Source organism: Pseudoliparis swirei, chromosome 13, assembly GCF_029220125.1.
Source record: "Pseudoliparis swirei isolate HS2019 ecotype Mariana Trench chromosome 13, NWPU_hadal_v1, whole genome shotgun sequence".
In the NCBI taxonomy this organism is placed as follows: domain Eukaryota; kingdom Metazoa; phylum Chordata; class Actinopteri; order Perciformes; family Liparidae; genus Pseudoliparis; species Pseudoliparis swirei.
The window spans coordinates 17,843,547-17,858,844 of NC_079400.1; the positions used below are offsets into that span (position 1 = coordinate 17,843,547).

The 15,298-nt window shown below is 43.3% G+C and overlaps 2 protein-coding genes across 11 annotated transcripts in view; one reads left to right on the plus strand and one right to left on the minus strand.

Moving 5' to 3' along the window:
* Positions 1 to 333: 333 nt before the first annotated feature.
* Positions 334 to 8,832, minus strand: ercc4 (excision repair cross-complementation group 4). Of its 2 annotated transcripts, XM_056429731.1 has the most exons (10): positions 7,554 to 8,832; positions 6,153 to 6,333; positions 4,721 to 4,916; positions 4,366 to 4,573; positions 3,851 to 4,031; positions 3,628 to 3,759; positions 3,416 to 3,520; positions 1,964 to 2,624; positions 1,435 to 1,547; positions 334 to 1,341 (listed from the first exon to the last, which is right to left on the minus strand). In XM_056429731.1, exons 1-10 carry the CDS (start codon positions 7,728 to 7,730, stop codon positions 602 to 604), a joined length of 2,694 nt encoding a protein of 897 aa, XP_056285706.1. In that variant the 5' UTR covers positions 7,731 to 8,832; the 3' UTR covers positions 334 to 601. The 2 variants fall into 2 exon arrangements, with proteins under 2 accessions (XP_056285706.1, XP_056285707.1); XM_056429732.1 differs by lacking the exon at positions 7,554 to 8,832 and having other exon boundaries at positions 5,215 to 6,245.
* A 205-nt stretch (positions 8,833 to 9,037) lies between these two features.
* The window catches only part of mrtfab (myocardin related transcription factor Ab), a 35,603-nt gene continuing 29,342 nt past the window's right edge, over positions 9,038 to 15,298 (plus strand). For 8 of the 9 annotated variants that reach the window (XM_056429710.1, XM_056429722.1, XM_056429707.1 and 5 more), the window contains exons 1-3: positions 9,041 to 9,134; positions 9,721 to 9,782; positions 13,230 to 13,413. In XM_056429710.1, coding sequence (XP_056285685.1) covers positions 13,290 to 13,413 — 124 coding nt within the window. In that variant the 5' untranslated portion in view covers positions 9,041 to 9,134; positions 9,721 to 9,782; positions 13,230 to 13,289. Of the gene's footprint in view, positions 9,135 to 9,720; positions 9,783 to 13,229; positions 13,414 to 15,298 lie in introns of all 9 variants that reach the window. The other variant, XM_056429709.1, reaches the window with a different exon arrangement.

Sequence of the window (15,298 nt, forward strand, 5' to 3'; positions counted from 1 at the left end):
TGTTACTATTGTGTTAGTTTACTGAAATAATGTAAATATACGAGGTGGAGCGAGATCACTCCTCTGCTCCACTGACGGACTACTTTCTGAAGCGAAAGCGCTTCAAAGTGCTATGCTCTGGAATGGGTGATGTCAATAGTTCAGTACTTCAGGAAGAAATCCTTTTTAACATGACGACTTTAGCAAATACTCACAAGTAAATGGTAAAAGTAGGAAAGTAAATTAAAGCAGTTGGTAAAAATACAATTAAGATCCAGTATGAAGCACCGGTTTGTGTTTCCAATAAGCAAGAAAACAGTTAATGACACCCACCGGTTATATAAAATAACAACATATTATTTATATATTTATTAATGCTAATTTAAAAAAAACAACGTATAAATATAATCCCAGTGTAGTTCACAAAATACAATAGAAAGAAACTGCATTATTTCAATTAATTCTGTACAATAACATAAAAGACATTTCTCTTTTGCTAAGATGTGAATTCAGTCTAAACGTTATACATTAAACGCCATCGTCATCTAACTTTACAATACGAAACTATTCCTGACAGCAGGAAACATATATTTATAATCATAGGGAATATGATAAATTAAATTCATGTCTGTTTGGATTTCTGCACCGGAGCGGGGACATCAGCAGCATTGTGCAGAAATTCGTACAGCAACTTCGCGTTGTGAGCATGCCCGAGGATTTCTGCTAGCTTGTCCTGGCTGAGTTTGCATATATCTGCCAGGTTGTCTGCGTTTTTTACGACAGCCCTGTAGTTTTTTATATTGATCCCAGGCACTTTCAACAGGAAGTCATAAGGCCCGGGGTTGTAGAGTCCCGCCGATTCCGCCACCACGTCCGACTCGGCTGTAACGGCCTGAGCTGCCGCGGCATCGGGTTCAGAGCGACCTTGCTTCAGATCCAGGAAGAGCTCGGCCGTGGCGTGCGGCGAGGGGCACCAGAGGATACGCAGCCGGGGGAAATGCAACGTGAGCAAGGTGAGCTTCGAAGAGACGTCCGTCGACGATATCTCGTGACGGAAATCGGATCGGGCCATCAGGGAGAACGGTTTCGCCGGGTCGAACTCGATGAGCAGCACGGGCTTCTTGTAGTACCGGGTCATGGAGAGACACTGGGTGTAGAGGCGCCCGCTCTGCAACGAGCCAATCAAATCGCTGACGCTCTTGCGCTCCACGCAGGTGTCCGGGGTCAGGATGTAGTCGCCCACGTCCAAGGTGACGGGCTCGATGTCCAGCCCGCGGCGGTGCAGCAAGGAGGGCAATTCACTGCGGAACTCCCGCATGTCCACGATGACTCGCGAGGGCTCCTTGGGCTGCTCCTGGCCTCCTGCTTATTGGAAAGAGGAAACAATGAGACACTTATTGGGACTCTCTTTTATAAATACGGGAAACTGTCCAGGAAACATGAAGACAGACGTGCCTGCTTTGCGGGTGTTGGTGGTGGCATTGGCAGGCTCCAAATTTCTAGCAAGGTCTAGGTTGGTGTCTCCTCGCCCCTCCCGCTCCTCTGGGATGACCATGGTGGCCTTTTCCCTGCAGAGAAAACACACATAATGACCATAAGGACAACAAAACGCACATCAATAGATACAGGGTTCATACACAGGTTGACCAATGGAGTTCCAGGACTTAAAAAACAAATTTCCATTATGTGAAATCTCGGTGTATACATGAGTAGTTAATGTACCTTAAATGACACAAAATTAATGAGACAATAGTTTAATTCAAAGAATATACATCATTTATATAACATTTATTTATATAAATGTTTATTCTTTTAATCAAACTGCTTAAATGAACATATGAATATAACAAATGTCAATGACTTTTCCAAAACTTTTGGGACTTTTTCAGGTCTGGAAAAAAACATTTTCGAATTCCAAGACTTTTCCAGGTTTTTTCACCCTGTAGATACTCTCACGGTTGCAGGAGGAGAAGGAAACTTGCACCTGATCAGGTGCTCGAAGGCTTTCTTTTCCTTAGCCAGCGCCGTCAGGTACTTCTGTTCTTCCGTCGAGCCTCCGTAGACGAGGAAATACACCCGCAGCGTCTTTCCGGGCCGGCAGGCTTTGTAGATCTCCAGCTGGCGGACAAAACTGATCTCGGCGTCGTACAGCACCACGAAAGCCGGCTCCACCTCGTGCAGCACCCGCGTCAAGCTGTGGGGGTCGGTGAGACCCCTGAGCGGGTGAATGACGGTGAGCGGCTCCTTCAGGACGCCGTAGTAGTCGTCTGACGACAAATCCAGCTTCAGCTGTTCTCCTTCCTCTCCTTCCTCCTCCTCTGGGTCGCCATCATCTCCACTGCTGCCCATCGCCACCGCCTCGTCCTCTTCTTCATTCCCCATCATCTGGGTCAGGGTCAAGGACGGCCTTTTTTTGCCCTTTGTGGCTTTTTTCTTGCGAGCGGGCTCCTTTCCCTTGGCTCCGTTTTTCGGCCAGCCGTGGCCCTTTTTGTGCAACTCGAGGCCCATGGCGGCGGCCGCGGCGGAGTCCCGTTTGCCGACCGTGCGGATGTAAAGTCGGTTGAGCATCCAGACGGAGCCGTGCCTGATGTACTGCTGAAGCTGGGCACACGTCCTGTCGTCGCTGGCACAGATCAGCACTCGACCTGGAGGACACGGGCACATCAGGCAGCTAGACAGATGTTTTTTAAACATTATTTCAGTGCATATTTTGTGCGATCAAATTACACAATTTTTTTTTATCTCCGAGTCTTATTCTAGATTTGTTCTACTAGCTTTTTAAAAATATTTTTGCCTTTCCCCATTACTTAACATTAAGGCGAATGTGTGTGTGTTTGTGTGTGTGTGTGCATTTTGTTAACGAATAGTGAATCCTAATCATCATCATATGGAGAATGGTGGATATTGGGACTCACACAGGTATACGTTCAGGTGTTACAACTGAATCATATATGTGGATATATTCTGTTGAATTGTGATCTCTTTATTTCACATTACTTTCCCCTCCTGTTTCCCCTTTGAAGTACAAGAACTGTAGCCCTGGTTCAGAATCACTGTCTTACTGGTAAGCCTGAACGCAGCCATCATTGATATTATTTTTATTTATTTATCTGAGCTACAAGAAGAAACCTGTATTCATATTCCAGTATTTTTTTATTTTTCAAAATTCAGGGAGATTTAGTTTGCCTTCACTTTGTATACTGCAAGTGTGACATGAGTATGATGAAGTCTACCACGCAGTAAACCAGCAGGGCCAGAGGAGGACTGTGTTTAGGCCCCTCTGCTGGGTCTAAATTTAACATTGGATTCAAATTGGAGATTAAATGCTTTTTCTATGTTCGTGTAGATTGAGGATTTAATGAGACTCTGTTTCTATAGTTCACTATAACATTAAAATCAATAGAATAGAGACACAAGGGACTCTTACAGCTCTGACCTGGTTCATGCTGAGAGCTCTCGTTCTCCCTCTCGATCTCCTGCAGCACCTCAGTCAGAGCCTCCCACTTGGGGCTCTTTTCCAGCACCAGTTCCCGCTTCACCTCTGAAACACACACACACACACACACACACATACATACACTCAGCCTCGAGTCATTCCCACCAGCAGGTCCCGTTGTGGATATCTACTCTGAAGAACTTGGCCATTACCTAAGGCAGAGGACGACTTCGGCTTCTCTGCTTCCGCCCCCACTTTGAGTTTCTTCTTGCTCTCCGGGATGCGGTACACTCGACCCCGGGCGTTCATAAACATGGAGGTACTGGAGTCGAGGAACAACCACCCTGATGGTCACAACACCAGATGTATGCAATCAGACACGGATATAAAAAGGTGATTAATCCCGAGTACTTCCGAGATAAGTTCATAGTTTACCGGAATTTGATCCGAAGTTCTTTTGGCTGGTGCGCAGCGACTCGAGCAGATTTAGGAAGGTGACGCAGTCGTACTGCGTGAGGTAGAGCAGGAGAACCCTCAGCACCTTCAGGTCCTGGACCAGGGCCTTGGTCTTCGCTCCCAGCTGGTGCCACAAGGGGTCCAGGTAGTGGTGGATGGTCTGGGTAGGAGGAAGGAAAACCCACTTTAAAAAAAATGAACTCCACGACAAAAGGCGTGTTGTTAAAAGTCTCATTTAGTCCGAGCAGTACTCAGGTTTCCTGTTATTTGTATTGATTGTGTCCAAGTGACTGGCACAACTACAACATTTTGGGTCCTTTTTTTAATTAATAGCATTTAATGCACGTTGAGGAGGCTCATCTTAACATCGACACCCATTCAAAGAAATGGATCGGCCATAAAAACGACATTTTGTAAAAGTTTTCCGCTTGTTTTTTTCTTGTTTTCATTACAATGGGCCAAACAGAAGCAGCTCTTCTTCATTAGCGACCGACCTTTTCGAAGGCGTTGCCCAGCGTGTTCTCCACCGAGAGGTCCTCCGCCTCCAGAGTGGGGTTGTAGCGTTTCAGCTCCTTCAGACAGGCGCTCATGATATCCAGGATGGCGCTCTGGATGGCCCTCATCGCAGGCGTCAGTGACACGTGGAGCTCCACCACCTCCGGCTTGTGCTTGTCCAGTGCTGCATTTACCGACGCTTGAAACCTGTTGAGTGAAGCAGGTTAAGAAAGTAAAAAGGTAAAAGCAGGATGAGGGAAGGATGCAGTCGTTTATTAAATTACACGTGCGCTTTTCCTGCCATGACATGTCTCAATGGCTGCAGGGGAAAAGCTGTATTATGTTGGGTCATACCTGGGCCAAAGGTAGAGCTTCTTGACGAAGAGGTTTCTCATAACGCGCTCCACCTGGCAGAAGCCGGAGGAGAAGGACGTGGCCTTGTCGGTGAAGGCCTTTATGAAGCCCGTCTTATTCTTCTGTCTGAAGAGACGGAGGATGAAGGCCTCCTGACACGACTCAATGATTTTATGAGCACGATACACCAGGATGCCTGAGGGGGAAGTATGGAAAGACAGTCTGGGTTATTGTTCAAAACTGAAGATGTAATGCAGAGCAACAGCCAAAATAAATACTACCGTATTTTCCGCACTATAGGGCGCACTGGATTATAAGGCGCACTGTCAATGAATGGTCTATTTTCCATCTTTTTTCATGTATATAGCGCACCGGACTATAAGGCGCATTAAGCGAAACAAAACAGTCAGCCAGTCAAATTTTATGAAACGTGTTCACAATAACTCTCAACATTGTTCAGTTATAACACGTAAAATACAACACAATACACTCACAACCGCAAGCGAGAACTAGTGATGGGTGACATCGTTCTGGTCCCTGTTTCCTCCACGGTGCGGTTCACGGGGGTATCAGAGGTGAGGGGAACCGTGTCCATGTTGGTGACGTGCTCTGACCGGATCTTCTTTTCAGTGATCTGGTTTTTGCAGTATTACTCCGCGACGCTCCTAACTGCGGTAGCCGTGATGCTGCAAGCGGTGCGGCTTTGGAGTTTACCGAAGTCGTACTAAAACATGTTGACAGCGCGCCGTGAACCACACAAAATCGCTTCGAGGTCAGTAAGCACAAACAGAATTAATCCATATACAAGGCGCTCCGGATTATAAAGCGAACTGTTGTTTTTTGAGAAAATTAAAGGCTTTTAAGTGCGCCTTTTAGTGCGGAAAATACGGTACACTTAATGCAAGGTGTTGATGTAAATGGATTTATTGTTTATTAACCTTTATAGCTCACGTTAAATACTTGTTTTAAAATGTATTTAAGCCAATCTGTACATGTCTTTACAAGTACATTCACATTTACAACCAAGGAGTTCACTTTTCGATAAAAAATAATAAATATCTATATTAATAATAGCTCAAAATAATTGAAGATATCGGCGGATTTGTTCTGGTAGTAAATTCAGAAAAAATATTAAACTTGTCTCTTGTTAGTCCCCAAATTAAATCTGTCAATCAAAATTGTGAGTGACATCATGCTTGAAATATGTTCACTATTGCCCCGTTACATCTCATGCTGAAATCCCTTGAAACCAGGCCGAAGCCAACAGATCACATGTTATCAATCCTGCGTTGAGGCCATTAAAAAATATATAGTAGTAAACAGGGATATAACTATTATGACATCAAAAGGATGCAAACACAAAGTACACTAACAGCTCGCAAAGCGTGAAAATCAAAACATGGCTCTTTTTTTTCCCGGGCGGTGGTCTGACCCGATATGAGATGAGCAGGGACGCGGTCGGTGAGGAAGTCGACAACCAGGATCCTGCTGGTGACGAACAGCACCCCTCCCTCCGTGTAGACGTCATAGCGCTCGGTGCTGTTGACGTCGCTGTTCACCGTCCGGGGCAGGTGGGTCACGCCCTCCGCTCGCAGCTGCTCCGTGAAATACTCCTTGGGAAGAGAGAGAAATCAAGAAAGAGTTTTGTTAAAGCTGCTGCAAGTAAATCAGGGTTCATACACATGCTGACCAATGGATTTCCAGGACTTTAAACCAAATGTCCATGACCAAATATTTTGTGAAATCTCAGTGTATACATGAGTAATTAATATACCTTAAATGACACAAATGAATGAGAGACAATAGTTTGATTAAAAGAATACATATTTATATAAATGTTTATTCTTTCAATCAAACTGTGTAAATGAACATATGAATATAACACATTTCCATGAGTTTTCCAAAACGTTTGGAATTTAATTTTTTTCAAGGACTTTTCCAGGCCTGGAAATAAACATGTTTAAATGCCATGACTTTTATGTATGGATATATAAATACATATATATATACACACACACATATATATATATACACACAATATATATTTATAAATAAATACATATATATATATTCAGTATATATACAAATATATAATGTATAATATATATCAACAGTATGTATAAACATACCTGCAAACTCATAAGGGGTGAAAAAGGTGACAACTGGGGTGGGGGGGGGGGCAGGTGACTTTTTTGTTGTCTCCACACCACATCCACGTTGTCTGATGACACCTCAAAGCTTTTCTAACTACGGTCTTTTGATTGTTCAGACTGCAAATCTAAATAATAATAACAAACATTTTAAGAAAAAGGTCCTCTGAATAATTCAGTGATCAGGCCCTAATAATAGTAATAACAACTTTACATTATCATTATATATAATATGGTTAAAATCATTCATGAACCAACTTCCTTTTTTTTTTTTTTACTTGTGTGCTCTGCTAAGCTTTGAGGCTGTTCCATGATTCTGTTCCATGACTCTGTTCATGATTCTGTTCCAGGAGCCTGTTCCTTCGACGTATCCCATCAAAGATGTTTTATTGTGAAGATCACCACATCGCATGTTCTCCGTGTCTCACTCCAATCTCATAAACGCCGGCCGTCCAATTTACCCCCCCCCCCTACCCCAAAACCTCTTCGGATCTACACTATTCACGTGGATGACCTATTTTGATTTCAAAACGGCCGAAAGGTGACAAGTTTGCAGGCATGTATAAACAGTAAAGTGAAGGTTTAAGTGTATATATGTAACCACCTCGAGTCACGGTGTATTTACAACCTGTGACGCCTTCGTAAAGAGGCTCGTGAGCGTCACACGTGTGGTGGTTCTTCACCTGTTCAGGTGTGGTCGTGTTGAGCAGGAGGACCAGGCTGCCTTGCTCCGAGTAAACCCGCATGAACTGCAGCAGGATGCGGTCTATCCCCATCCCCTCCGCCGCCACCAGCAGCCCGTCGCCTTCAAACAGGCTCAGGAACATCTCGGTCTCGAAGTCGAGCAGCGGCCCCGCCATGTTTATAAAAAACACGTTTTCTCTTACTCACGCTTATAACAGTTAGCTAAAAGCGAGTGTATGTTGGCCGCTCGCACCCGCCGTTAGAACCTATGTTATGTAGTTGCAAATCCGGTCACGTGACATTTATAAACAAACAAGACCGCCGTGGAGAGCGTGGAATTTAGAAATAACAGCGCCGCTTATCGGCGTGGAGGACTGATAGCAGGCAAACCAGCGCATTACACCCTGCCTGTTGTCTATGGTGACGCTGATGGTTTATTACCTTCGCATTGAAAATGCGGAAGGTTATGTTTTGATCGCCGTGTATTTATTTATTTATTTGTATGCGTGTTATTCGCATAACACAAAAAGTATTAAACCGAATCGCATGAAATTCGGTGGGATGATTGGTTATCCGAGGACCATTTGATTCGATTTTGGGATCAATCGGGTCAACGGTCAAGGTCATGAAAAGGTCAACATCTTCTTTTTACCATAGCACGGTCAATTTGCATCCAATTGGCATGCAACTAACGCCAAAATGTTCATAATTCAATGCCCAATCTTGTGATATGCGAAGGTATGCGCTCTACCGAGTGCCCATTCTAGTTACATATGTAATCAATACAAAAAGTCTCTTTAACATAAGATCAATCTATTATAACATGCAACAGTAAACGGGAACGAAGTGCACGATGGTCATACATTTAAAGCATAATCCAGTCACTTGAGTAAAGTAATAAGACATATCCACAAATATGTGTCCAACACATTTAGTAACCATTTAAAGCATTTCAACTGATTTGAAATATAGGCTTATCCGAAGTGTCTATATTTGGCGAATTGAACCTGTGATGTAATGTTTTGCATTTTTTATTTGCGCAGTTTATTGTGTTTGAAATTAGCAAATCAGTTCGACTTTAATAAAAACACAGAATTAGCTTGTTATTGATAGTTTAGGAGTCATTAGTAACAATTACCCTGTCATGCAATTAAAGGCACGTTTGTAAAGATGAGCAGGACTACAGGCAGACACGCAGGGATTGCAACCAGTGTTTACAAACCTGTTGCTCTTGCTTCCTGCAGTACTCCAGTCTGCCACTAGATGGAGACAAAGACTGTGAAGTGTGTCGTTTTACGTGCTGCACGCATATACTTATTTTTCTCTTTTTTAAATGAAACGCTATACCTGTTCAATTGGAGACAGTATTGGGTCTGATATATGCTGACTCAACGGAGCGGTGTTATTTCGTGTCACAGAAGAGTTTTAGTCCACTGGTTCTCAAGGTGCCGTGAAGGAAGTGGGTCTCTGCTTCCCACGGAGAGGAGGGTTTTCCGGTCAAAGTTTCCTTTGTGATTCGGAGGTGGCGGTGGATCATCCCCACAGACACCACACACACGCACAAGCGGCGACCATGAAAAGTAAGCTGGACTACATAGTACAAAACATGGATAACGTCACGGCATTAGCTCACGTTAGCTGGGTAGCTAACCGCTGGTTCATGGTGACGCTCGCGCTCATGCTAACAGTAGCTAGCTAGCTTAGCTAACTTGGTGTGTCTGACTGTCTGCATTCCACGGTAATGCAGAGGAGAAATGTTTTCATGTAGCCGGACACAACAATAAGGACATTAGTATGCAGGTGTAAACTTTCACGCTCGTTATGTCGTCTGCGTGTCATTTTAAATGGTAACGTCACTTTAACTCGGGTTTAGACTGTCCAGGTAAACTCGGACAGAGACACGCTAGCAGTAGCTTCGCTAGCTGCTCTGTGTTTCGGACAGGTGACGGTTGTAGTGACATCTGTGGAAAGGCCTCCCGCAACGTGGATTCATCTATCACCCATTATCAGGAACGTTGCGCATTTCATACTTTCACCCAATTTACTCCGAGGGCCTTTTTTTGCACATTGCCATAATTACCATAATAATAGGACATTATGTGTGCAGGGAACGAGGTCAGATATCAGTTATTCTCTATAGATTATTGTCTTATTCTTCTTCAACAGATCCATTCAAAGCTCCGTCCTGCTGAAATGGGAAAACAGCCCTTCATGATTCAGTAATACAGGTAAGCAACAAGCCGAGTTCCCATGCAGTGGTGGGGAGACGACACACCCTTTACCTTTTAGCTGTTGCTAACTGCAATGCTGTGGTAATTATTGGTGGGAGTTTTCGGTGTCTGTCAGAACACGTGTCTCTGTGTTTACCTATGAAATTGTTACACATACCTGAAAAGCTAGTGGGGGCAGGTAGAGAGGAATGCTGGAGTGTACCGAAAGGCATTGGACCGACACGGTGCACAGTGCATGTTTGAACAGCAGCTTGACTCAATTGTGCACTGAAAATATCTTTACAAAACAACATTAACGTGCAACACAAAACTAGTGCAGGTATGTGACAGCTATCACGTTGTATTAGTGGCAGCAATGAGCCTGCTCTTCCCTACAAGTGTTTTAAAAACCGGGTTGCAGGCTTGATACGGACACTCTTAATTCATGCGCAATGTTGAGCTTTTATTTTGAAGGGCAGCAGCCAAAAAGGCGATCTCCCGGAAGTAGGATGTGGCGAGTCACCGAGAATCTTGGACGTCACCTGTTACGGCCGTAACGTAAACATTTACACTAAAGTGCAGGCATTTTATTACGCCATGTATTTATTAATGACTTAGTTCTTGAAGGTCTTGAAATAAATACAATCTTAATTCCCCATGGCTGTGCCCCACAGTTTCAGAACCACTGCCCTGCAGGCCAATACAAATGATCGTAAATGTGAAACAACTTGCAGACATCCTGAGGCCAGCGGCATCAAGTGTGCATTTAGTGCGTCATGTGTGCCGCTATTCAGACGTGTGTGCGCTGGTTGATTGTGGGAGAGAACAGAGACATCTCACACAACGCTGCCTCGTTGTTTTCAGGCAGCAACGACAGAATCCCCTTCAGAACCGCATGACTTGAAAACACATATTTGCAGAGAGAGCTCGACACACACAACCCAGCTGCAGCCTGCAAGCCTGCCTTTGTAAATAACAATGAGAAATGTGCCACCCAAGTGACTGGGTCTGCTCTGTACATGGGCGTGATTATAAACAAGGAGATAACCAGGAACACCGGGCTTATTCCAGTAAATCTGACAAATCTGTTTCATTAAGTAGGTGTAAATCATTTTGACCTTTTTTTCCCCCGCACATCCAAACTGTCTCTTGACTTGAGTCAGTCTGAACAGTAAGCCCCATTTTAACTTTAAACTCAACCTCAGTTGTCCCCAATGAGGAACTTGGTTGTCTCGTAGATGCAACAGAGACCACACAGACACAAACATGCACATTTTGTATATAGCTTCCTTTTATTGAAAAACCTCCAGTTGTTACACGGTTTAAATGTATGGAAATCACAGGTTGTTAAGAAGTAAATGAAGGAAAAACAATCCATAAACGAGAGTTCTGCCTTTCTAAAGCTGTGGCCACAGCAACAGTTGTAAAAGCTCAAAAATGCAAATTCTTCCCTGATGGCTGATTTAATCAGAGAACTCTGTTTAATAAGGCCGCTGACCTTTTTCTTCCGGACTATTCTCAGCCGAGACAGGTTTGTGTTTGGCCTTAGTTTCCCTTCATGCTTAACCAGTTTGTATTACCAGGGGTCGTACGGTCATGGAAAACCTGGAAAAGTCATGGCATTTTAAAATGGTTATCTCCAGGCCTGGAAAAGTCCTGAAAAAAATATCTTAAAAGTCATGGAAATGTGATATATTCAAATGTACATTTACGCTGATTTTTAAATAATGAATATTCTTTTTAAATGAAAGCCGCTCAAAATATAAGCCGGCATTTGCTTTCATACACAATTTTTTTTTCGCGGTGCAAGTGAACGCACCTTAACTGAAAAGACAAATGTTTATTCTTTTAATCTAAACTATTGTGTATATATATATGTATGTGTATGTATATATATATGTGTATATATATATATATATGTATGGAATAATGTTAATGTTGTTGGCAACACCTTTACTATCCTGTGATCCTATTCTGAGATATTATGCAAAACCCATATTTAGTTATTTAAATCTGTGTTTGACACGTACACATAGCTTGATCGGTGGCTTTTTAGAAACACTCGAACAGTTGTATTGCCTTGAACGTCAGTTTATGAATGATTTTGCAGCTACGTCAGACGGTAATATTGGTAGGTATCATTAATATTGTGATAATCGTGTGTATGGAGGCCATTGTGTCTCTTGCAGACGGAGTAGCCTGAGCAAAACTAAATGTAAAGAAGTTTGCTGAAAGCATGTATTGCGTTGGAAGGGGTCCTGTTTCAAAGCTATTTAATTTTAGATTTGCATCTTTTAGATTGATGTAGGCCACAGAGGAACATTCATATTATTTATACTGGACTCGATCCCCGAATGACGTGATTACAAGAAGAAGGCTAAACAGAGTCTGTCCTCACTCGTGGTCTACGATGCGCTGCCAAAGATCCTCTACGGCTTTGTTTATGGCAGTGGTTTTGTTAATTCCCTTCTATATTTTGGTCTTTATATAATTATGAAATTTGCTGCTGTGTGGCGATCAACGTTGAAACTTTCTCTTGACTTGAGTTAATCAGAACAGTAAAGCCCCATTTTAACTTTCAACTCCTCCTCAGTGGTCACCACGGTGGAAATGTGTTGTTTCATAGATGCAACAGAGACCACACTGACACAAACATGAAGCTCTGAGAGGATGTGACTACACGGTTTAAATGTATGAAAATCACAGGTTGTTAAGAAGCAAAAACAATCCATAAACAAGAGTTCTGCGTTTTTAAAGCAGCGGCCACAGCACCAGTTGTAAAAGCTAAAAAATGCAAATTCTTCCCCGATGTGTGATTTCATCCAGAGTCTACAGCGCTGCAGGAAAAGCGACGTGCTCGGCGTCCTGGGCCCGAGCTCACAGACGTGTTGCAGCCTGTAATGTGCCCCAAGTATCATTTATCTTTTATTATTTTTATTTCATTTCAAGACTTCAGAAATTACACCCACGGGCGTATTTCATAAATGTTATCACATTCTACTTTATTCCTCCACACGGCGACTCGAGCAAAAAGTCAAAAAATCTATGGCTCAATTTTCGAGATGCATCCATGTATTTATATGCCTGTGAAATGAAAGACACGAGGAAAAGAGCACAGGACGTCTGTAAAACAGTCTTGAGTGGGATGCTGTGATGTTTATTTAGCCTCAAAGACAAACATTAGCCAGCAGCTTACGGGCTGTGTAGATCATAAGCTGCTTACCTGTCGGATAATTAAATGTCAACTCAACGTCAGCACTCAAGTTTTCTACATCTCGAGTCCCCAAAGCACCCTCAGTAAAAATTGAATAAATGAACAAAACAAAATGTATTTCATTGATTATTTTTGACAGAGAACCAATGAAGTATTACTGTTTGCTCCTTTTTTTTAAATGAATAATTCCAGTCCATTTTTGTCAGTTGTTGTCTTAATATCACGCTAAATGTCCTGTATTTTTGCTACAGGTCTCCGTCACCCTGGCAGCGCTACACCCACAGAAAGGGGAGGAGCTAAGTCCCGGTAGCATGGAAGTCTCCGCGGCGCCAGTCTTGGTCCCGAGCCCTCGGAGCGAGGCGGTGACCACTGAGCTTCAGGAGCTGTCCCTTCAGCCTGGACCCATCCCCTGGCCTCTGCAGGAGAGAAAGAATGGTGAGCCTGTGGGGCGCATGCACACTGTTTGCATTTTGGGTTTTCGATGGATCGGTCAGAGAAGCCGTTACAATCTTCTTGCCTTTTTTAATTTTTTTTGCAGCAGAATAGCTCAACCACTGACCAAACGAATAGTCCCATCCCACTTTGCAAGAAAAGAGCACGGTATAAGTGCTATATAGTGTTTTCTGGCATTCAAAAAAACAATATGAAAAATGTTGTCCCTATTATCCATTCACTCACTATCTATACTATTTTTCAAAGATATAATGAGAAAATGAATTCATGAAGTATTTAAAGATTTTCTTCTGGCTTTTGGACCAGTTTCTGTCTGAGCTGCAGCTTCGTGATTACTTTACGTCTCATCCTTCACAGTGGTGGCTTATGGCCAACATGTACTCCTTCAAGCTTGACTTAGAGTTAAGGGGTTCTCATCTTAGAGATGAGGATTCTTTACTTAGAGCTGAGGGTTCTTCCTCTAGAGCTGAGGGTTCTTTACTTAGAGCTGAGGGTTCTTCCTCTAGAGCTGAAGATTCTTTACTTAGAGCTGAGGGTTCTTCCTCTAGAGCTGAGGGTTCTTCTAAAGCTGAGGGTTCTTCTTCTAAAGCTGAGGGTTCTTCTTCTAAAGCTGAGGGTTCTTCTTCTAAAGCTGAGGGTTCTTCTTCTAAAGCTGAGGGTTCTTCTTCTAGAGTTGAGGGTTCTTCCTCTAGAGCTGAGGGTTCTTCCTTAGAGCTGAGGGTTCTTCCTTAGAGCTGAGGGTTCTTCCTTAGAGCTGAGGGTTCTTCCTTAGAGCTGAGGGTTCTTCCTCTAGAGCTGAGGGTTCTTCTTCTAAAGCTGAGGGTTCTTCTAAAGCTGAGGGTTCTTCTTCTAAAGCTGAGGGTTCTTCTTCTAAAGCTGAGGGTTCTTCTTCTAAAGCTGAGGGTTCTTCTTCTAAAGCTGAGGGTTCTTCTTCTAAAGCTGAGGGTTCTTCTTCTAGAGCTGAGGGTTCTTCCTCTAGAGCTGAGGGTTCTTCCTTAGAGCTGAGGGTTCTTCCACTTGAGCTGAGGGTTCTTCCACTTGAGCTGAGGGTTCTTCCACTTGAGCTGAGGGTTCTTCATCTAGAGCTGAGGGTTCTTCTAAAGCTGAGGGTTCTTCTTCTAGAGCTGAGGGTTCTTCACTTAGAGCTGAGGGTTCTTCCTCTAGAGCTGAGGGTTCTTTACTTAGAGCTGAGGGTTCTTCACTTAGAGCTGAGGGTTCTTCCTCTAGAGCTGAGGGTTCTTTACTTAGAGCTGAGGGTACTTCACTTAGAGCTGAGGGTTCTTCCCTTAGAGCTGAGGGTTCTTCTTCTAGAGCTGAGAGTTCTTCACTTTGAGCTGAGCTTAATATCCTTTGTCTGTTATAGCAGAGTCATATTTGAATATTCATGGACCTGAAATGATTAATTGGTTGAGTCATTCAGCTGTAACTATTTAAGTTCAAGATGGGGCAACATGAGGAGACCTCACTTTGAGTTCTGAGAACTTACGGTGGGGATGTTTCACAATTCAAACAACTGGGCAGTTGCAGTTGGTCCATGGCTTGCAGATGTAAATATTTCTCTTTTTTATATCCATGAAACCTGTTTCAAAGATGTTTCCTGTTGTCTTTTCCGAAAAACATCCCACAACTCTGTTGGTAAAGATAACAAAACACACTGTCAGTCGACTTGGTGCCTCTGCGTCGGAGCATCTTTCTCAAAATACTCAGTTTTAAGCAAAAAATAAGGCACATTTGTGCATGCATATACAAGCGGTTACACATTGACGTGAACTAGGTCAATAAAACAAAGCTTCCCAACGTTACCTGCAGACATACACACACCTTGCTTTATCAGAATAGTCGGCACATTGTCCATTGTGCCGCGCTG